Here is a 21,659-nt window from a genome sequence, read left to right on the forward strand (position 1 = left end):
TTAGCCACAATTCTGGGAAGGCTTTATACTAGATGTTGGAGCATTGCTGCTGGGATTTGCTTCCGTTCAGCCAGAAGAGCTTTAGTGAGGTAGGGTACTGATTTGGGCAATTAGGCCTGGCTTGCAGTTGGCTTTCCAATTGATCCCACAGGTGTTGGAAAGGGTGGAGGTCATGGCTCTGTGCAGGCCAGTCAAGTTCTTCAGCATCGTTTTCGACAAAAACATTTCTGTATGGACCTGGCTGCGTGCATGGGGGCACTGCCATGACGAAACAGGAAAGGGCCTTCCCCGAAGTGTTGGGTGAGCACAGAAGCGTCTATAATGTCACTGTATGCTGTAGCATTAAGATGTGCCTTCACTGGAACTAAGGGGCCCAGCCATGAAAAACAGCCACAGACCATTGGGTGTCCCGATACTTTTGGTCATACAGTTTAATAAGGCAACTCGACACTACTTTATACAGCCTGACAGAAACTGACTGATATTTGTGAACCCACACACTGAGCCAGCCAGAGGAACCCTACCCCCATTTACTGAGTCTGGTTCCTTCCCAGGTTTCTTCCTACATGCCTCCGGGGAGTTTTTTCTTGCCACTGTTGACTCTGGATTGCTCTGTGGGGGATTAGGCCTGGGTAGATTGTGAATTGTATTGTGACAAATCCTTTGCGCAATATAAATAAAATTAAATCAATTGCATTGTATTTTAATGATCAATAAAGAATTTCAATCATTCAATCAATCAATCAATCAATTGATTGACTAGTGTAAATATCAACATGCAACTTCTTCTTCTTCACTTCTTCTTCTTTTTGGCTGGACCGCAACAGTGGGGCCAGCTCTACAAACACGAATGTCTGACTGAGTGACTGAGTGACTGAGTGATGAAGTTACACCATTGGTTGGCTGGATCACATGTGTTACGTCCAACCATATACTAGGTTTTAACCTGGTCTTGTTCAACATAGCCTCATGTTTCCGTAGAGTAGCGGTTATCACGTTTGCCTCACACGCAAAGGCTTAATGTTAATATCAAGTTCAAGAGCGTCTCATTTAGGCGTACGCCGGCCTCAATAACAAGCACCCTCTGTTTCTAGTTTCCGCACAAGGAACACGTTTTCTTGCCTGCATCCCATTGGCCAAAACGTCTCTGGCTGGCTCTGATTGGACTTTGTAACCAGGAAGTGGTAAAGACACAAGTCTGAGGTGTAACTTTCAGTCAATCGTTGGCATCAATGCTTGTGCTTATTATTGAGGCCGGCGTACGCCTAAATGAGACGCTCTTGAACTTGATATTATGCGTGAATTTGAGCTTGTATTAGAGTAATACAGTAATTTTAGATAAAATAAACGGCGTAGTGATTTTCAAAAGGGTGAATTACCTATACCTAGCAACTTTCAAGTGTCGTAGAGTGTTTTTCACACCGTTTCAACATGAATGGCAGTGAATGACGTCTGTCTGGACAAAATGTAAACAAACACGATATCTCAAAAATAAAGCAAGTTTGGGAAAAATGGTTGAGGTTTATGTAAACTATGTGGCCCATGTTGACAATGGACAATGACATGTAGTAACACAGGTATGGTCCTTTAAATTTTCTCAGAATTACGAGATCCTGATCTCATAATTATGAGATCCTGATCTATACAAATATTTAATATTTAGCAGTAGGCTACAGCACAAGATGAATATGAGACTTTTATTCTTCATGGCAAGCATAGCTATTTCTAACATAATGTTATGAGGGTGAATAATCCCGCAAAACATGAAAAGAATAATTAAGACAATATACATTTTTGTTAAAATGCTGGGGTAGCAATAATATTTTTGGAATGAAAACAACAAGTTGTCTATCTGGTTTGAGAAACACTAGTAAGCTAAGCGTTATTATCCATAGATGTTATCGCAGAACTGTTTGCGCTCATGATCTAGGCTACAGAAGTTCTATGGCACTATGACACTACAGTACCCAGAGTTCACCACTAGTCGTCGTTGCTGTCGTGTAGTTCTCTTATATTTCCGGTGCGCCGTGTCTCTTTCTCTGTGGCTGAATGTGAAAGGAGTTAGGCGAACGAGACCTCCTGTCTAAATCCGACTCCATCATCCCTGAAAGGCACGGTTTATCTTCGCCAAAATGACCGAGCAGATGACGGTGAGGGGGACCCTGAAGGGCCATAACGGTTGGGTCACCCAGATCGCTACAACACCGCAGTTTCCCGATATGATCCTGTCTGCGTCCAGAGGTAACCGAGCTGCCGCCATAACTGCGCCGGATACATGCTACGTGGTATTACTGACACTGGATCAAAAGAGCAGTCGTTTGCACTCCTTTAAATGCTGTTTCTGCAGTCTAATGCAACTTCACCACTACAGCTTGTTAAACGATTTTAGCATACATATGACTCGATAGGTTGCAAAATGTGAGTCATTAATGGTTCAGTTTCTTGCAAACTTTCTTGCTAACAAACTTTCTGGCTAGCAAACCAACCGGCTGTCAGTACAAGCTGCTTGGGCCACTTGGCTATATTGTAATCATCATTGCATTTGTAGGAAGCTGGGGATTGACCGTTCATTCTTGGAGCTGTTTGCGTTTATGAGACTGTTTTGATGATTCCTTCAGTCAGTAAACTCTTATTACGATTGTCTGGGTACGAGTAATATTGCAGAATGGTAATGTTATGAATGAACTGGTGAATGTTCGCAATGCTAGAGAAAATATGTACACCGTGCATGTAAATGGTGATTATGCTTTTATTTGTTGTCTACCCAAACATAATTCTCTTTGGTTGCCATGATTACAATTATCCTGACACTTCAGTGGCCATTGGTATGCAAAGTGTAGCTAATATGCACCTTTTCTGTCACTGCAGTTTAGGGTAAAGTACTGAATAACTGCCTGTGCAGTGCTCTTGCCAGTGGTTGTCCTTGCGTTTTTCAGGACGTCTTTGAATTGAGCTCACCAGCAGTCGCGTTGCGCACCTGCGTCCCTATCTCCCGCCTCTCCAGATAGGACCATAATCATGTGGAAGCTGACCCGTGACGAGACCAACTATGGCATCCCTCAGAGGGCGCTGCGCGGGCACTCGCACTTCGTGAGCGACGTGGTCATCTCCTCCGACGGGCAGTTTGCCCTGTCCGGCTCCTGGGACGGGACCTTGCGTCTGTGGGACTTGACCTCGTGAGTGCGCTGGGTCTGAGGGGAGAGGAGGGTGTTCCGCCTTTCTGCCTGTCCATCTATCTGAGCAGCGAGTGCTAGCATACTAGCTTTATTTGGTCTATAGCCTGCATGTAAGCAAAAATAGCCTAGTATTATGTTCAGTATCCACCCGCTTCTGTTCTCTTTTTCTTCCTCTTTCTTTCTAATATATGGTAACGCTTCTTAACCTCTTATAGGTGAAGCTTGGTCTCCTTTCAGACTGACATTTGGCAGGTTTTCAGCACCCATCTTATTCCGTTTATAAGGGGAAATTTTGGGGGGTGGCTGTCAAATTGCATGTCCTGCTAAAGCATTCATTGTCAGAGTAGCGTTTTAGGATATTGCCTGATATCAATCCTATTGCCTTGGCAACATCTAATGGGAATCCAAATAAACAGTTGGATTACTGCTGCCTGTGGCCTGCAGGCCAATGGTATGGCTGACTAGGTAAAGACATGGCCCAAATTTTTAGGAGGGCGTTGTAATGATGGGACAGGGCTATTAAACATATTTGGGAATTCTATATTGAGACTTGCATCCTGCCCGCCGTAGTGCCAGGGCTCAATGCCTTATCTTCTGCTTTCCCTGGAGGCCCTTGTCAGCTGGGGTCAGTTCATCCCAGTTGAAAGCGAAGCTCTGAGGCTGTGTGGGCCACCTAAGGAGGAACAATGGCGCAGACCGGCTCTCTCTCTCTCTGGTCTCGCCCAACAGAGGCCAAACGACCCGGCGGTTTGTCGGCCACACCAAGGACGTCCTGAGCGTCGCCTTCTCCGCCGATAACCGGCAGATCGTGTCCGGCTCCCGGGACAAGACCATAAAGCTGTGGAACACCCTGGGGGTCTGCAAGTACACCATCCAGGTGAGTTCCCGACGGGCTTCTGTTTCGCTGCGTCGCGAGATTAAGAGATGACTAGGAGCTAGAGCTCATCCCGATGATTACAAAATTCGCGGTCCTATCGCCTGAGCCCCTGTGGCCCTGACGACAAGTCCTCCAATTATGAAGGGATGAGAGGTGCAGTACGAGATGGTGGGAGTGAAGGGATGAGAGGTGCAGTACGAGATGGTGGGGAGTGAAGGGATGAGAGGTGCAGTACGAGATGGTGGGAGTGAAGGGATGTGAGGTGCAGTACGAGATGGTGGGAGTGAAGGGATCAGGGTGCAGTACGAGATGGGAGGAGGATAGAGGTGCAGTCAGAGTGAGTGAAGGATTGGGTGCAGTACGAAGTGTGAAGGATGAAGGTGCAGTGAGATCCATGGCGCTTAAGCATAGGAATTATGATATTTAAAGCATTGCTGGCCAGCTCTCTTCCTGGAGATCTCCCGTCCTGTATGTTTTCATTTTAGCCCTAATTTTGGCACACCTGATGCTACTAATTGGCAGCTGAACCAGATCTCTAGCTGCTGATTGAGGTGTGCTTTGTAAGGGTTGGAATGTAAACCTACAGGACAGGAGATGGCAGGAGATGTCAGGAACAGGGTTGCATTTATAGCTTAATTTAAGAAGTTAAGTACATGCTGCCGCAGTATTTCTGTGTGGTTCATCAGCTGCTCGGTTTGCAAACTATATATAGAGTCATCATTTGCAGTAGTATGTAAGCCAGTATATGTCTTGCAGGTATTTTCATTTCAATATGAATTGATTATGAATGAACTGTGCTTTGCTTGGGTACATAGAAAAAATGAAATGCTTTACCAGGTGAGAGTTTTGGCAGCTCTTGTGGTTGGTAATTTAAAAAAGGTGATTGGAGGGAACAGAGAATGTAACTTTGAATTTGAATGTGGTGATAGGGACCATCATTTTCAAAAAATCTGTTTTTGTTTTTTGGGGGGAAAAAAATGTGCTCAAATTTACTGTCAATAAAGTGCTTTTGGCAAATGGCAGTAAAGTTGAAATTGGTTGTGATGAACATGTCATTGTTTGAATGGTCCAGCCACTGTCAGAACTTAAGTTCACTAATTCCAGTTCAATTGCTAAGGCTTTAAAACAGTGCTTTGGTTAGTTTTCATTCCTTTGAATGGGGGTCAAAAGTTTGTGATGGAGAATCTTGTGTTGTCTTCTCTAGTGTTGTACTGTGCTGATGCATTGTCCTAATTAATGAATGGATTACCATTCTGTGACCCACCCCGAAGTAAAATGTAGCCAAACATACTTTGAATTAAAATGTTTTAATGTGTCCAAACGGCTATGTGCAGAGTGTAACTAGCATGGGGAGTCTAACTACTGCATTGATTAATTTGACTAGGGGGGGAATGATTCTGTGTGTAATGTGAGGTCATTTCCCCCCCCCCCTTTTTTTCACATTTAGTATTGTCATAACTGACCTCAGCCCGTCATTTAAAGGGTTAAATGGGCTGATGGCTGTAAGAGGGGCAGGGTTGTGGGGGGGGCGGGGCGGTGACCAAAACGGACCCTAACGCTCGGGTTTCCGTGCTTCCCCTTCCAGGACGAGAGCCACACCGAGTGGGTGTCCTGCGTGCGCTTCTCCCCGAACAGCAGCAACCCCATCATCGTCTCCTGCGGCTGGGACAAGATGGTCAAGGTAGGAGGCCTGGTCCGCGCGCGGGCATTAGCAAAGAACCGCAGAAATAATCTATAAGTACAATAAAATGAGGTGGCAATCGTGTGGTTCGTTACTAAAGTGAGCATTCAATGCAAGTGTAAATATTGATATTTTGTAAAGTGAGTGTTTCACTGTAAAGTGAGTATTTGATGACATGTACTGTATAGATGCGTTTGTGTGTAGTTGATGAATACGTGGGACGTGGTTACTCTCTCACTCTCGGGTTCAGTGACATCACTCCTGCAAGGCATGCAGCTGACCTAGAGAGTTGTAAGCGCTCATCACCCGTGTATCTCCAAATTATTTATGAGAGCGTTATTTGAGGGTTAAATATGCACCGTAATTCAAATACCTGTGCGTGCTGGATAGGTATTGGAAAACACAATGATTAGGCTGATCTGCATGCCAGTCTTGGGGGAGATCACATCCCCGTAGTGCGCAGTGCAGAGTCTGTTGCGGGTGTTGTTTCCTCTCGTTTGTGAAGAGTTGATAAGAGAGAGCTCATCCCGATGATTACAAAATTCACGGTCCTATCGCCTGAGCCCCTGTGGCCCTGCGACAGTCTCATTGAAGGATGAAGGTGCATAGAGATGGTGGGGAGTAGGAGGGTCGACGATGTGGTGAGGTGAGGGTGCATACGAATGGTGGAGTGAAGGGATGAGTGCAGTACAGATGGTGGAGGAAGGATGAGAGGTGCAGTACGAGATGGTGGGGAGTGAAGGGATGAGAGGTGCAGTACGAGATGGTGGGGAGTGAAGGGATGAGAGGTGCAGTACGAGATGGTGGGGAGTGAAGGGATGAGAGGTGCAGTACGAGATGGTGGGGAGTGAAGGGATGAGAGGTGCAGTAGAGATGGTGGGGAGTGAGGGATGTGATGTGCAGTATCGAGATGGTGGGATGAAGGAAGTGCAGTACGAGATGGTGGGGAGTGAAGGGATGAGAGGTGCAGTACGAGATGGTGGGAGTGAAGGGATGAGAGGTGCAGTACGAGATGGTGGGAGTGAAGGGGGGGGGGGGTGGCGGGGAGGCGGGGGCGAGCGTGTGCTATTCTGTGACGTTATCTGGTGCTCTCTCCTTTCTCAGGTGTGGAACCTGGCCAACTGCAAGCTGAAGACCAACCACATCGGCCACACGGGATTCCTGAACACTGTCACCGTCTCTCCCGATGGCTCTCTGTGCGCTTCTGGTGGCAAGGTATGCTGGGAAATGGGGTGGGCTGGGCGGTTTCATACCACAGCACACAATAAACATAATCAGCTGGTGGTGGGCAGATTTTTAACTATTTTAGTGTGACCATATTTTTACTGCTTTCCTGGTTGGTTCCTGCCATCTGCTGCGATGATGGGCTTCACTGTTGATTTTAGATTCAAAGCACCTCGTGGACCTGGATGCAACTCACTCTCTGTCAGACAGTCGCTCAGTAGCTCAGTCACTCACTCTGTCACATTTAACTGGCTGAAGATTCTCCACAAGAGGGAGCTATTAGCGCTCATGGTGCTTGGCATCAAAGACACCGTGTGTCCTTGTTACTGCGAAAGCTTGTGCGTTTCTGAGCACTGATGACCTGGAATTCTATCTGTGTCAGTGTGAAGATGAGGCTGTTTGTGAGCATGTGCCAACGCCAGTTCCTCACAGATCTCTAGGGCAGTGAGGAAAAGGAGATGCCCACTCCCTGTAGAAAGGAAGGCAGTACATGCACATCTGTGAGAACTTCCACAGGTGCCGGGGGTATGAACTAGACTAGAGGAGAAAGAAGTACCTGTGCATTGTTTTACATGCTCCCAATCAAGTTTAACGGTGCTAACGATGTTTTTATCTGCACAGGTCTTCATTAGGTATGGCTTGCCTAGCTGTTCCCTTTTTTTGAAATGTTATTTTTGCCATTAAGCTTGTTTGGAAGCTTTTGATGCGGTGTGTGGGCATCTTTGTCTTCCTTACAAAGCCCACTTTGTATCCAGGCTCTGTTGAAATTTTTTGGAATGCGCAGGCAGTGCCTGGCTTTTTATAGACTGTAGTCTGTATTCCTGCTTCGCGCTGCAGGGGGAGTGTCAGGAACCGTAGGCCTGTCAATGACACGTGCCTTTTGATGAGGCAATGCCATATCATAAGAGGAACGGTTTGTTGGAATGGGTCATGTTAGCATGGCTTTGTTGCTTTCAGAGCTGTTGACAGCTAACTGCTCATAATTTTTTTTTGTGTTATGAGAGACATGAAAACGGGAGTTGCAGGACAAACATGATTTTAGTTTTTTTTTCGTCTCTGGCTTTCATTCTTTCACCTTGGTGTATAATTATTCTTTCTTACAACTTCCATGTTGCACTTTTTGTTAATCATTAGCGGATTTGTGGCGGCAGTCCTCTGGTTTAGAGTGGCGATTGTATTCCTCAAATGACCCCCCCCCCCCCCTCCTGTTGCGCAGGACGGTCAGGCCATGCTGTGGGACCTGAACGAGGGCAAGCACCTCTACACCCTGGACGGAGGCGACACCATCAACGCCCTCTGCTTCAGCCCCAACCGCTACTGGCTGTGTGCCGCCACCGGGCCCAGCATCAAGATCTGGGTGAGAGGCGCTGCTCCTGCTTTGCAGTTAACCTTGATGAAAAACACACATGCTTTGACATGGTGCTTTATACAATACAACTGAAAACGGCAAAGATGCTTGTGAATAAGTAGATTTTGCTTCACAATCAACATGAAGACAATGTGGTTTTTTTTATGATGGAATATTTTAAAGAGATTTCAAAAGCCAGATCAAAATGTATGCATATTCTCATACATTTGTTCTGGGATTTGTAGTCCTTGTACAGTTGTGCTGTTGACAATTTGTTGCTCCATAGTACATGGTAGCCCCACCCATTTTCATTTAAGCCTTATAGCTTTCTAATAAATCACCATCCTTTGTGTCTGTTATTCACTTTCCCCATTTCCATTTTGTCCCAATCTCCTCCCCCTTCTTAATTCATATGCTCTCACCCTCCCAGGATCTTGAGGGCAAGATCATCGTGGATGAGCTGAGACAGGAAGTGATCAGCACTAACAGCAAGGCGGAGCCGCCCCAGTGCACTTCCCTTGCCTGGTCTGCTGACGGACAGGTACGAGCTTAACGCCGTTTGGCCGCCACCCCCTTTTCACCACGCGCGCCCCCCCCCCCCCGCACCTTTCTGTGCTCGATCGGACTTAAGGAGTTCTCAGAGCGCCCCCCCCCCGGTGATTACACCCATTTACTGTTAATCTGAGTCCCGCTGGTGACAAGTACTGCAATTATGAGGGGGGTTCGGTCTGTACTCCAGCACGTGCTGCCGTGCGTGTAATCGAATGCGGTGGCGCGTTTGATTGTGGCACATGTGGGGGCGAAGTTTTTGCAGTAGTATCCGGAGGATTGTGTGTTTGTTTCCCTGTGACTCCCAGCCGTACCTGACCTATGTTCCACAGTGGAACTTTGTAGGTGTCGTGCAGCCAAGAATTCGAACTTGTCAGCGTCCATCTGCGTGCACAATGTTTTTCTTTCCCAGACCGTTCCAGTGTACCCTTGTGCAACCTTTGAATATTCTGCTGCATAAATGGAGATCTCATTTAAATTATTTATATGCACATGCATGCATGCATAAAATTGCACCGCCTAAATGCATGCATGCATGCATGCATAAAATTCCACCGCCTAATCGTATGCCAGGGAGACTGTTAGTGTTTGTTTGTTTGAGCTGCCAGAGAACTGACGCTTAGTTCCTGCAGTATTCCTGTAATATCTCTATTTAAGCCTTCAGCAGACAATAATCCAGAGTGCTCTGCATAGGTGCCATATGTCCATGCTCATGAGTGTCTTATCAACTTTGTTGCAGTTCGTCTTTCGGGAGGGGGGCGGGCTTTTCATTCTCCTCTGATCATTGTTCTGTTCATTCTCCCCAGACCCTGTTTGCTGGCTACACTGACAACTTGATCAGAGTCTGGCAGGTTACCATCGGCACCCGCTGAAAAAAATACCTCCCCGTCGACAACAAGAGAACTGCTATGAACTGTTGAATAAAGCCTTGAATAAAAAAGGAAAACAAAAAAAAAACTGAATTCTGTTGTTCTGGTGTGTATTTCCCCAGTGCCAGACCATGTTTCCTTATGTCCCATTTATATTAGAGGTATGAGCTGTAGCATCGAATGCACAGCGGTTCACTCGGGACTCCTGCGCCACAGATACGTTTTTATTTTCACCCATCAATCCATCCTTTATCTATACCCGCTTATCCTGGACAGGGTCGCGGGAGGTGCTGGAGCCTATCCCAGCGTGCATTGGGCGAGAGGCAGGAATACACCCTGGACAGGTCGCCAATCTATCGCAGGACATGCTTTTATTTTGGAAGAGGAATGGCCTTGGTTGTCCAACTTGCTGCCCTTCCACAAGAGCGTATCTCCAAGATGTAGGGAGAAGTGTACTAAAACCTATTGCCTGTATTATAGTTATGAGTGGACATCAACAAGGCAAGTGGACAGTGGAAGCTTTGAAACACCCCCAAACATCTTAACTATTTCAGTGCTATGGTGCCACTCCACCAGTTATGCTTCCTTCAATTTATAAAGCCCATTATGTAACATAATGGCCAACTGCCTTTTATTAAACTGTCTAGATTATCCTTCCACTTTTTGTGCTTCTGTTGTTTGAAATAGTAACTGCGTGTGGGTCACCTTGATGATTCCTGACTTTATTGCATGCTAGACGTTTTTTTTTTCTTTTCATGTTTTGTTTGATGAACGCCAGTTTGTTGATTCATTACTTGGCTATGCACTGCTAGTGAGGTTGCACATTTGTAGGCCTGTTTTCTCAGTCTGATCTGAGAGACCCTCCACCTTTTGTTTTATCTGTAAATTAACAATCACACTGAACAAATGAAAGGAGCCAATGCAGTGGTGGCTTTGGGTAGCCTGAAGACTTAACTGGCCAAAGGGACACGCGTGGTTTTCTGCATATGCGGTGAGTCCCCTTTGTTACGAGTCTCCTGTAGAATTACCTTATAATTTGGCTTCCCTCACACATCTACATGTAGCTTACACCCTAATATTTTCCATATTTTGGAGGTCAACAGTTAATACATTCGATTGTTGCAGAGAATTTCATTGGTCATTGGCAGTCCCTCATTGCTACTGAGACATTAAACGGGTATTGGGCAGATTTCCAGGCTGATTGATCTGTAAAATGACTTTGTAACAGTTCTCTGTAAAAAGCGCTATACAAATAAAGTTGAATTGATACTTGCTTGCAACTCGCCAGGTATTAGCAAGAGTGCTCATTTCTGCTTGAAATCTGAGACTACGTCAGGGGAAGGCAACCATGGAGTGGCAGAGATATTTGGTTTAAAATTGAATCCATAATCGTGTAATTGGATTCATAATGAAAAGGATTCACAATCTTACAATTATTAGTATTGTTTTACTTGCTTATGAGTTTTTGGATTACTTGTAATTGTAATAGAAACATTTGGTGCATAACTAAGTAAAATTCTCAATGTGATTCAGTTTTGCGTTGATATGTGCAGTAGCCAACATCGACTCCATTTGGTATCAAAGATTACAAATTATCCCGCCCAGGGCGTAGCTAGGAATTCTGGGCATCCAGAAAGAATATTGCTCTGGGCGCTCCTTTTTTAATATTTATTTATTTATTTATAAGCAGCGGGCCCCCAGAATCGCCACCGTCTTTCACCCCTCTAGCGACCACCGCTTATCCCGCCGTAAGTATTCTTGCCTAAAATGTCCCAAAACTGCAACCAAATAAAACCTGGCCATAACTATATATTTAAGTAAAAGTTGACTTATGATGAAACGTAAAATAAATAACGATAATCTGATTACTATCGCGCCTAGTATTCGACATATCTAGTGAAACAGTAATTTAGTTGAATCGTTATGTAACATTATGTCATGTCTTAAAAGTTCCATACTGTGTAAAATGTATTTCTGTGATGACACCCGGGGAAATTCGCTCTCTTTAGGCCAAACTCACTTCCATAAACTAACGGTTGATGAGTTGATGTCAATCACGCTTTTTAGTGCACTACACATTGGTGAAACATAAAATTCCTTCAAATCGTGGACGTCAGATTGCAGTTAGCATTCGAGTTCAGGTTATGGTAACAATGTTGCTGCAGATGCTGAATGGTCGCTTGTGACTGGCAGTAGGCAAAAACAATATATCTCATAAAACTAAACAATCGCGTTCCATAATCACACAGTTATGCGTATTAACTCAGTAATTTAATTAACAAAACATTTAATATCAAACAAAGAAAACGTTGATAGTATTCTGCAGCATGCTAGCGAAGTTAGCAAGTAGTACTTGACATGAAAACTTCATAGCCGGAAGGTGGCGGTGGGCGGGTGTTCAGGGTCTAGGCACCAATAATAAGGAAGGTTCATTATGATTGGCATCACTAAACGTCGAATCGAGAATTTCTTTATTCAACGGAGCTTCTTATCCGGTACTATAAAACCTGCCACGAGTTGGCATTGTGAGGGAGAATCCATCTTGAAGGACTGTCTCCGGCTCCGATAATTTGAGCAGTAAGCAACGTTTGTTTATAAAATATAATTATGTATAGTTGTGTAATTATCTGTTGCATCACGTGAGCGTAAAGATGTATGTTTTCAAATCGCCGGCTACGACCTACGGGCCCTACTGATTTTATAATTTAAGCAGGCCTTTAAATACACTAACATGAGCTAGCAAGCAAAATGCGAATGCGGCCTAGTTGGCTATTATGTAACGTGAGATCCCGCTGATGACTTCAAGTTTGTACAGAAGAACTTGTTACATTTTAATGTGCACGTCTGTTACAGCATTTGAGTGGGCGTGATTGTTTATTTTTCCCATGGTAACGATTTGACTTGCCAGCTAGCATTTGTTTATACGAAACGCCATTACTTTGGCACTCCGAACACGAATTGCTAGCTAGCTACATGTTTTCTCAAACCATTGTACTCAATCCGCCATCTGTTAATCTTTATTTTTTAGATAAAGGATTATTCCGTCACCATGTCTGACACCGAGCAGCAGTTCATGGAAACCTCCGAAAATGGAAACGGCGAAGAGGATCTTAACGGAGCAGAGACGGCTGAACAACCAGAACTCGCAGAAGAACCCGAAGAGCAAGAAGAGGCTGTGGCCGAAACGGCGGCTGCGGCGGAGGAGGAGGAGGAGGATTCGCAAAACGGCGCTGCAGAAGGCGGGCAGATAAACGCCAGCAAGGGCGAGGAAGATGCAGGGTGAGGATTTGTGAATCAAACCTTTAAGCGGTTAATGGGGCAAAATAGTCGATCTTTGTTGCTGTATAAAGCGTTTGCAAGAGAAGCGCTTTTGTTCTTTCGGTCTTTGTTGGCGCCATGTGCAGGCGCTAATGGGGGGATGGGCAATTGCTAGCTGGATTTAAGTACATTTAGGCGCCTTTTGCCTTAAGCTATACTGTTAAAGCGCCGGCTCGCCTGTGGGTGGATGCGCAGGGTTTTCTTTTGTCCAAAAAGCTTGCTAGTTTCATAACTGATATAAGGCTTAGGAATGCAGCCTGTGGTGTCCTAGTTAGCAAAATGTTCTTCAGGCCTTTGAAGAGTCCAGTATGTCCGTTTAGCTTTGCGCTCTTGTCTGGGTCTACTGTTTTTGTGTATATATGTTATAGGGATCATGGCTGAAATTTGCTTACAGCGATTGTCATTCCCTGTCAAACCGGTGTAGGAAGAGGTCACGTGTTGCATTTGGCGCGATTGTAATAGATGGCTGACCCCACGTTTTGGACATTGTTCTGGAGCTGGTATTGAAACCAGTGTAGCATGTACCCAGTTTTAGAAAGCTGGAGAACTGTAGACTGTATGATGTACAATTCATATGTGACTGGGTGATTTTTCTTGTGTATATATAATTTTATTTTTTTGTTGGAGAGGGATGTACTGGGGAGAAATGCTGTCAGTTCGCAACACCCTCTTTGTGTGACCCATATGACTGAAATGCAGTACAATGACTTAATTTGGTAAATATCACAGCTGGTCACTTTTTTTTTCAGGAAAATGTTTGTTGGTGGACTTAGTTGGGACACCAACAGGAAAGACCTCAAGGATTATTTCTCCAAATTTGGTGAAGTAACAGACTGCACCATTAAGATGGACACAAACACGGGACGGTCACGAGGCTTCGGGTTCATCTTGTTCAAAGATGCCTCTAGTGTGGACAAGGTAAGCACATATGGGAATAGTGATTTTGTTGTGTGTTTAGGGTCCCACACAACTTGAATATAGGCCTACCAACCTTCATTTGAACATGAAACCACTTTGTACAGCCTGGGAAGTAACCGATTTAAATGTATTTAAAGTTAATTTGCAGTCATAAGTATCTTGCCCTTGTTTTGCATACATGTCCTTAAAGTGGACCCTGGACTGCCATAAATATTCCAGTCAAAACAACAGTGGTTTGTTTCAGGGTTGAAAGACCTCATTCAGCAACGGTCATTAAGGCCTATTAATTTTCCTTATTAAATCAAGAATCATGGCATCTTGGCCCATTGTATAGGTTTTATGGATCCTTGGATTTGTCCTAATGTGGGCCCTAAAAGGACCCAGGTTCTCTAGCATGTGGTATAGGTGGGTGGGAACCCAGGTTAAGTAGTGATTGTCTTTGGGCGGTTGAGACTAAACCTGCTCTTGTTTCCTAGGTGCTTGAACAGAAAGAACACAGGCTAGATGGACGACAGATAGACCCCAAAAGAGCAATGGCCATGAAGAAAGAACCCGTGAAGAAGATCTTTGTTGGGGGCCTTAACCCAGAGACAACGGAGGAGAAGATCCGAGAGTACTTCGGACCATTTGGAGAGGTGTGTTGCACTAAACGTGTACATTATGTGCATTTTTGTAAACGCAGACCACATCTACAAAATGACAAGATCAAATGAAGGACTTTAAAATTCTTGAATGGAAATTCTGTCTGTGTGGTCTTGCAGTATATTAGCCATTCTAGCAGTTGCTGATATTGTGCAGCACTTGTGATGAAGTACTCTTTACTGTAATGTGGCTTTGAACTTGGTTGCGCAACTGCGGAAAGGACGTGGATGACCTTAGGCTGTTTGTGTTGGTAATTGGGAAGTCTTGGTTGGTACAACATGAGTCCACTTTTATTTTTCGTTCTCTTCCACCACTAATAGATTGAGTCCATTGAGCTCCCAATGGACCCAAAGACAAACAAAAGGAGGGGCTTTGTTTTCATAACGTTCAAGGAGGAGTCTCCAGTGAAGAAGGTCCTTGAAAAGAAGTACCATAACGTTAGTGGAAGCAAGGTAACAAACGGAAAGGACGGCCTTGTATGTATATTTTTATTTCTCCTCCTTTTACTCTTTATTTTTGCATCGCCACAGTGGTTAGCTTGTTTGGGCTAGTGAAATTATGCATGCACACCTCTGCCTGTGTGTCCATATTTCTTCATGTAGAAATCTTGGCGCCCTGGGAAAGATGGTTTTTAAAAAAAATATATATTTAGTTTGGTTTTTTAAGTTGTAATTGGGTTTGTTTATATGCATGTGGTGTACTGGTGTGTTCTTGGTACATGAATAGCAAAACCATTGTAACTGCATGTCCTGGGTATAGGCGGGCACTTCCGTTTCTTCATTTCATTAGGCAGCATGTCTACCTTGTCATTGACCCACTGTCCCCCTGACTGGGTTTACTTGCAGTGTGAGATTAAAATTGCCCAACCCAAGGAGGTGTACCAGCAGCAGCAGTTCGGCGGTCGAGGTGGCGGCTATGGCAGGGGCAGGGGCCGTGGTGGTGAGTCAAAAGAATCCAGTCTTTACTTAGCCTAGAACCGTGGTAACCCTGTTCCTGGAGATCTACCATCCTTTTCCATTTCCACCCTAATTTGGCACACCTGGTTCTACCAATTAGCAGCTCAACGAGATCTCTAGCAGTTGAATGAGGTGTGCTTTTTTAGGGTTAGAGTGAAAATTTACAGGACTGTAGATCTCCAGGATCAGGGTTGCTTACCACTGGCCTAGAACATTCCAGAGAATTCTGGTGAGCTAATATGCTCACTCTTCTAACAGGTCAGAGCCAGAACTGGAACCAGGGTTACAATAACTACTGGAACCAGGGCTATGGCAACCAAGGATATGGCTACGGTGGACAGCAGGGCTATGGTGGCTATGGGGCTTATGGCAACTATGACTATTCACCCGGATACTATGGCTATGGCGGCGGCTACGATTACAGTAAGCATGCGCCACTGGGACGTTACATGGGCAGCATGTTTCACCTGACTTGTGTGTAGATGCTCTGACCAACCACCCCCCCCTCCTTGTTTCTTCTTCCAGACCAGGGAAACACAAGTTACGGAAAATCCCCCAGACGTGGTGGCCACCAGAGTAGCTACAAGCCATACTGATCACATAGTACAGGTGAGGATTTTTACATGGGGCTCAGTGGTGGTTTACAAGGCCACACGGGATATGTGGGAACTGCAGCAGGACCTTTGAAGTGGATCTTTGTAGGTCGTCCGAGCCATTTATGATGCAGAATGGGTGCACTTGTCATGAGCCGTGGGTAACACTGCCTTAATTTACCTTTTGTTGACAATAGTGCAGTGTCTTTTTTTTTTTTTTTCCTTCTACCACACTGTGGACAGTTGTATTCAGACGGTGCACAGTTAAAGCAGCAAGTACCAAGTTGACCATTATGGTGTCATTTGACTCGGGTATTGTAACCTTTTGAGTCTAATTGAGATTGAATTGACACAAGAAATTGATTATTTCTAAAATAAATGGATGCTTTCGCTTTGTTCTACACATGCAACAATAATTCTGTTAGGACATTTCAGTTTCGCTGATCATTATTTAGATTTGGTTTTCATAGATTTTTTTTCTGGGGGGGGGGGGGGTTTAGTTAGTTCTAGCTCAATCTGTGCAGGTATTTTTTCTCTGCTAAAGATTAAATGTGCAACTTACAGGGCTGTCTTTTCTCTGACCCTCCCTGGTACGCACATCTTTTGTATTCTGTATGTACGTTGTTTTAGTGATGCCTGTAAATGTGGCATTTCTAATTGCATACATTTGCATGAAAGTTTGCTGAATCATTTGATTCCTATTTTAGAGGTCGGTAGCTTTGCAGTACTCTTCATCATGCCCACGGAATATACAGCTGTAACTAACTGTCCAGTACAGGAGTGTAAATGACTCTGTCGTTGGTCTTAGCCTCCATGATGAGCCTTGATTGATAATCTTGAGTAGTGAATAGTTGAATGGGTGAGTTACCCATGTGACTCATTGTCCTAGGACTCGAGTCAAACAGTTCAAGCTCAGCTAAATCCTTGATCATGGGTTGCAGGTAAACGGTGTGGTGATAGTTGACCCTTTGTAGTCCTTTGAAGTCTCATTATCCCTCGCTACTCTTGCAAAGTCTTCTGGCTTTTGTCTCTTGAAGTACGTTTCAAATGGAAACATAGCTATTTGCCTTGCAAGTAGCTAGCCTAAATTTGGTTATTGATTCCCTTGCCTCATGATTATTTCAAGATGTCGCTTGCTTGCATTGGTCAGCGTAAGGTCGATATTGGCAACAACTGCTGTGCGCGCTGGCCATCTCTGATGCTAGCGAGGTTTCGGTGTGTGTAAAATATCCCAACATTGTCTCTCCTCTCTCCAAGGACTTAGGCGATTTGACGCGAGTGCCCGTGGTTCGACGGACCCGGGGGCCTGACTTTCCGTGTGGAGTTGGCAGAATTACAGACTCATGCTCCATTTGTACAGAACAATGGCGGAATCGGGGGCGGGAAGCAATTGTCACTTTTCCACTTTTTATTTTATATTGTTTTTGTGTCCATGTACATTTCCAGCAATGGAAGTGTTATTTTTACTGTACTTTTTGGTACCTTTTTTGAATAATGTATTGTATGGTTGTATTTTACATGTCTGGAATTACCACAACCAAGATCAGAGCTACCAGAGCTTTTGAAATAAACAATTTTGAGTAATTTTTTTTCAGTGTTCCTAGATTTGCTTTATTTTTTGTGCTGAGTCTTGATGCAAGTTGCATGGCTTCTGAAGGGGAGGGCGGGGTTGGGTGGGGGGGTGTGGAAGAAAGGGGAGGGATGTATGATGTAAAAGGGATTTAACTAGTTGGATTTAATTGTAAGCTTAACTAGTAAATGTGTCAGCAAATTGGTTAGTAGATGAGGGCAGCCAGCTTTGTTTTTTGTTTTTTTTGGCTTTTAAAAAAAAAGAAAAAAAAACTGACTTTGACTTTGATCTTTGTCTATACGTTTAAGTGGCTTTGATAGTGTTAATAACCTAAGAATCGAGATTGCGCCTGCAAATGTAAGAGGGCATTCCCTCTCTCACTGGAAATTTCCTTTTCTCTAGTGTCTTGGGCAATTATTAGAAATAAACTTTTGGTTTAAGATTTGTGTGTATCCTTATTTAATACTCATAATGGTAATGATTGTGGTTAATGTTAATTCTAATGTTAAATTTCCCTGTTCTCCGTAGTAAGTTTGAGTGTGGTGGTTGACTAGACTGGCAATTGGCTGATACTAATAATTTGAAGAACGCTGGCTTGCTTTCTCCCTCATTTTGAGTAACTGCATTATACAGACTTGCTGTAAAGGGAACTTGTTCAACTGGTAGTTGGCACTTCATAATTGGTCTGATTTTCAGGTACGGAGCTGATGGCTCACTGTAAGGAATTGCACACCTGAGGTATTGTAATTTGTGCTAACCTTCTTGGTGCTTGATAATGTGTCTGGGCAAATTTCTCTTGTCCGTTGGCAAAGGTAAAGTTGGATGGTCAGGCAATTGTTTGGCTGTCTTGTGCCTTAACTCTATTCAAACCAACAAGGCCCTTAAATATTCTCTCCTCAGGAACTTTTCAATATTTCTTTTGGAAGTTTGTTTTTATTATACTGTACTCAGTTTATACCTCTGTGTGATGTTACCAGGATGCAAAACAAACCAAACTGGATGGTGGCCACTGGACCAGTGGTCTGTGTCTCAGTTGACTAAAAATTTGCAGAAGCACCTTTTTTTTCTGTTCTGCTGAGCTTGTATTCCAGAGCAAAGTGCTGAAGGGTGGAACCTTTGTGACTGCAGTGCATTCTCCAGAGCTAGTATTACAGGTCGATGGAGAGCTATAGGAGCATATTTTGGCAAGTTGCTGAATATGAAAACAGAATTGTCTTGCTCTGAAGAGAAAAGGGGGAGGGGCTTCTATGGTGTGCTGCAGTTGTGTATTCCCACCTGTTTGACTGTTGCTAAAGTGCAAGTTCCGCACTACTGAAGCACAACATTGCCCGTGTTAGCGATTGGTTGTTGGGAAGGATACAGGCCCAGCTCTCCATAAATATTTGCCATGGTCAGGTATTCAGAGTTAATTGTCTGTGGGTCTTGGTGTTAAGTTCCATTAAACCACTGCAAAGTCTGTATAAAGGAACATGTTCACAATCAAACATTTTGGTTTTATCAATGTCTCAATGTCTTAACTGGCAGAGAAGTATTGAATATAATCTTTAGACTCAACTGAAAGGTCTGTTCTGTACAAAGTAGTGTGCTGTTTGGAACCCCAGCAGCAAGTGAACAGCCGTTTCTGGAAGCCAAAAAAACCTTTGAAACCAAGTGAGGTTCTGATATTCATTCCTCGTCCAGTGTTTCATAAATTTCATTTTTTATCTGTGAGCCATCTTCAAAGTATGACTGGTGTTCTCGGTACCTGCTGGTGCCTGAAGCCGAACGAACAGATAAGATGACTGGTGAATGCGGTCTGCTCTTGTGACACAGCTGACAAGGTGTTCTACAAAGTAAATTCATCGCTTGTGTGTTGTAAAAAGTGAAAATGTACCCAAGGCACAGGAGCCTTTCCTTTCAGTTAATTTATGTTGTATGCCTATGCTGGGAAGACTGGTGGCACTTTGACAATTAATGAGCTTTGACGTCCATCAAATTTAGTTTTCAGGTACAAAATAAGCCAGTGTTCGGTTGCCTGCGTTCTTATACATAAATTCCCACGCATTTGAATTGCGCGCACTCCTCAGACTTTCTGAATACTGTTCCACTTTACAGCTGCAAATCTTTCTTCCTCGACTGAATATGTGTTGGAACACTATTTGCCTTTTTCCCCTGTATAACATATTTTTAAAAAGTACACGCACAGTCACATATCTAAAAATGGTTTAAAACATTTACTTCTCTGTGGTTCATGGTATAAAAAATAGCATTATTGTTAGAGAAAACAAATCTGAATGCTTATTTAAGGGAAAATAATGTGAAATTATGCATAATGAAATGGTATTGTCTGCAGCCAGGTGTTATGGTTTGTGTGTATGTGTGTGTGTGTGTATAGAACTCCTCCTATGACCTTTCCATTTTTATTATGCCCCAGGCCTCCGTAGGAGGCAGGAGGGGCATTATGTCGAGGCCCCGTCTGTCGTCCATCCGTCCATCGTCCACCAACAATTTGGTTTCCGCTCATTTAACAGAAAACGCCTTTGTCGATCGTGCTGATTTTTTGGTGGTGAATTGGGCTTGACCACACGAAGGCTGGTTTCGATCGGTAGCACTCCCACTCGTTCAATATGGCCGCCATGGCCGCCATCTTGAATTTGGTTTCCGCTCATTTAACAGAAAACGCCTGTCGATCGTGCTGATTTTTTGGTGGTGAATTGGGCTTGACCACACGAAGGCTGGTTTCCATCGGTGACACCACCGCTAATTCAATATGGCTGCCACGGCCGCGATCTTGAATGAGCGGTGGCGTCACCGATAGAAACCACCCTTCGTGTGGTGAAGTCCGATGTGGTACATTATGTGGTTCGTTTCTATATCAGTCTTTGCTTTCATGACTTTCATGTTCAGTCTTACACCTCAAAGAAGGAATCTGTAACAGTAAGATGTGGGCTGCTGGTGTCTTTGAGTTAAATCTGTCTTTGCTGAGGGACCCACTGTTTCCCCAGTGGTTCGTTTTTGAAGAAAATGCACCATGGACATATTGACACACACTGTAGGATGCCTATGCATCAGTCTCATTGGTATCTGCTCTCAGCCATTTAGAGTAATAAAAGGTTAGTTCAGTTTGTGTGCTATGCAAACTGCAGATTCTGGGGATCCATGGATTTACTAATGGGTGGGGCTAGCTACAGTCACTGTCTTTTTTAACCCCCCCCCCAACCCCCCAAGTTGAATTACAGATCATGGTTTATAAATACACATCCACTCTAGTTAAATGTCTGCTTCCATATATATGAGGAATGTGAGAGTATTGCATTTAGTAGAGTAACGCTGCTTGTTCTTGCACATGTAGTTTTACCTTTTTGCCTGCAGTCCTGGTCACCTTGGCAAAGGTAGTATGGGTTATGGTGAAGAACCTTGATTACTTAATGAATCTGATAAGAAGTAGAGCATGTAATACCTAACTGTTCTAGGGGAGCGCTATACTGATTCTGTACTGAAGTAGTTCCTTTTCAAAAGGTGTTTCTGCCCGGTTTCGAACCGAGGACTTTTCGCGTGTTAGGCGAATGTGATAACCACGACACTACAGAAACCTCACTGGTATTGGCTACTGAGTATTGAGTGGGACGGTACAACAAGGTTAACCTGTTACAAAAACAATGAAGTTTTCCTTAAGAAAAAAGTTTGTGTTAAGTTTATTGGTGCTTTCCACCATTTCTCTTGTGACGTTTATTTTAACAAATATGTGCTACAAATCAATAGTAACTTATCTTTGTTGACACCTTGGTGTGCACGCTTTTCTACTCAGCTGTAAGCCTACACTGTGCTATGAAGGAACAGGGGCCAATGACCTGAAAGAACTCGTTTCCGCCTGGTTTCAAAATGATGGCCTTTCGTGTAAGCCGAACAATATTCATTTTATTTAAATTGAGGCCAACTTAAACAAGCAGTGGCACAAG

At 44.1% G+C, this 21,659-nt stretch overlaps 2 protein-coding genes, 1 long non-coding RNA gene and 1 other non-coding gene across 5 annotated transcripts; 3 read left to right on the forward strand and 1 right to left on the reverse strand.

Moving 5' to 3' along the window:
* Nucleotides 1-2,014: 2,014 nt before the first annotated feature.
* LOC135263631 (small ribosomal subunit protein RACK1) lies at nucleotides 2,015-9,817 on the forward strand. The gene is made up of 8 exons (XM_064351904.1): nucleotides 2,015-2,241; nucleotides 3,005-3,176; nucleotides 3,906-4,053; nucleotides 5,639-5,734; nucleotides 6,839-6,949; nucleotides 8,175-8,315; nucleotides 8,737-8,847; nucleotides 9,662-9,817. Exons 1-8 carry the CDS (start codon nucleotides 2,133-2,135, stop codon nucleotides 9,725-9,727), a joined length of 954 nt encoding a protein of 317 aa, XP_064207974.1. The 5' UTR covers nucleotides 2,015-2,132; the 3' UTR covers nucleotides 9,728-9,817.
* Nucleotides 5,746-6,799, forward strand: LOC135263632 (uncharacterized). The gene is made up of 3 exons (XR_010332501.1): nucleotides 5,746-6,335; nucleotides 6,477-6,581; nucleotides 6,685-6,799. It is a non-coding gene; the product is annotated as an uncharacterized LOC135263632 (long non-coding RNA).
* A 2,334-nt stretch (nucleotides 9,818-12,151) lies between the features above and the next one.
* LOC135263630 (heterogeneous nuclear ribonucleoprotein A/B-like) lies at nucleotides 12,152-18,163 on the forward strand. Of its 2 annotated transcripts, none has more exons than XM_064351902.1 (9): nucleotides 12,152-12,301; nucleotides 12,753-13,003; nucleotides 13,792-13,960; nucleotides 14,437-14,595; nucleotides 14,923-15,078; nucleotides 15,448-15,541; nucleotides 15,817-15,981; nucleotides 16,084-16,167; nucleotides 17,409-18,163. In XM_064351902.1, exons 2-8 carry the CDS (start codon nucleotides 12,774-12,776, stop codon nucleotides 16,152-16,154), a joined length of 1,044 nt encoding a protein of 347 aa, XP_064207972.1. In that variant the 5' UTR covers nucleotides 12,152-12,301; nucleotides 12,753-12,773; the 3' UTR covers nucleotides 16,155-16,167; nucleotides 17,409-18,163. The 2 variants fall into 2 exon arrangements, with proteins under 2 accessions (XP_064207972.1, XP_064207973.1); XM_064351903.1 differs by having other exon boundaries at nucleotides 14,923-15,054.
* A 3,057-nt stretch (nucleotides 18,164-21,220) lies between these two features.
* On the reverse strand, nucleotides 21,221-21,293 carry trnav-aac (transfer RNA valine (anticodon AAC)). The gene has a single exon. It is a non-coding gene; the product is annotated as a tRNA-Val (tRNA).
* Between the last annotated feature and the right edge of the window lie 366 nt (nucleotides 21,294-21,659).

This window comes from Anguilla rostrata, chromosome 9, assembly GCF_018555375.3.
Source record: "Anguilla rostrata isolate EN2019 chromosome 9, ASM1855537v3, whole genome shotgun sequence".
NCBI classification, from domain to species: Eukaryota; Metazoa; Chordata; class Actinopteri; order Anguilliformes; family Anguillidae; genus Anguilla; species Anguilla rostrata.

Bases quoted from the DNA above. Each gene is read 5' to 3' on its own strand.
- LOC135263631 (XM_064351904.1), top strand. From the start codon at position 2,133: ATGACCGAGCAGATGACGGTGAGGGGGACCCTGAAGGGCCATAACGGT. The intron at 3,177-3,905 runs GTGAGTGCGCTG...CTCGCCCAACAG, and splicing joins CGTCTGTGGGACTTGACCTC to AGGCCAAACGACCCGGCGGT. The intron at 6,950-8,174 runs GTATGCTGGGAA...CCTGTTGCGCAG, and splicing joins TGTGCGCTTCTGGTGGCAAG to GACGGTCAGGCCATGCTGTG.
- LOC135263630 (XM_064351902.1), top strand. From the start codon at position 12,774: ATGTCTGACACCGAGCAGCAGTTCATGGAAACCTCCGAAAATGGAAAC. The intron at 13,961-14,436 runs GTAAGCACATAT...CTTGTTTCCTAG, and splicing joins ATGCCTCTAGTGTGGACAAG to GTGCTTGAACAGAAAGAACA. The intron at 15,982-16,083 runs GTAAGCATGCGC...TTCTTCTTCCAG, and splicing joins TGGCGGCGGCTACGATTACA to ACCAGGGAAACACAAGTTAC.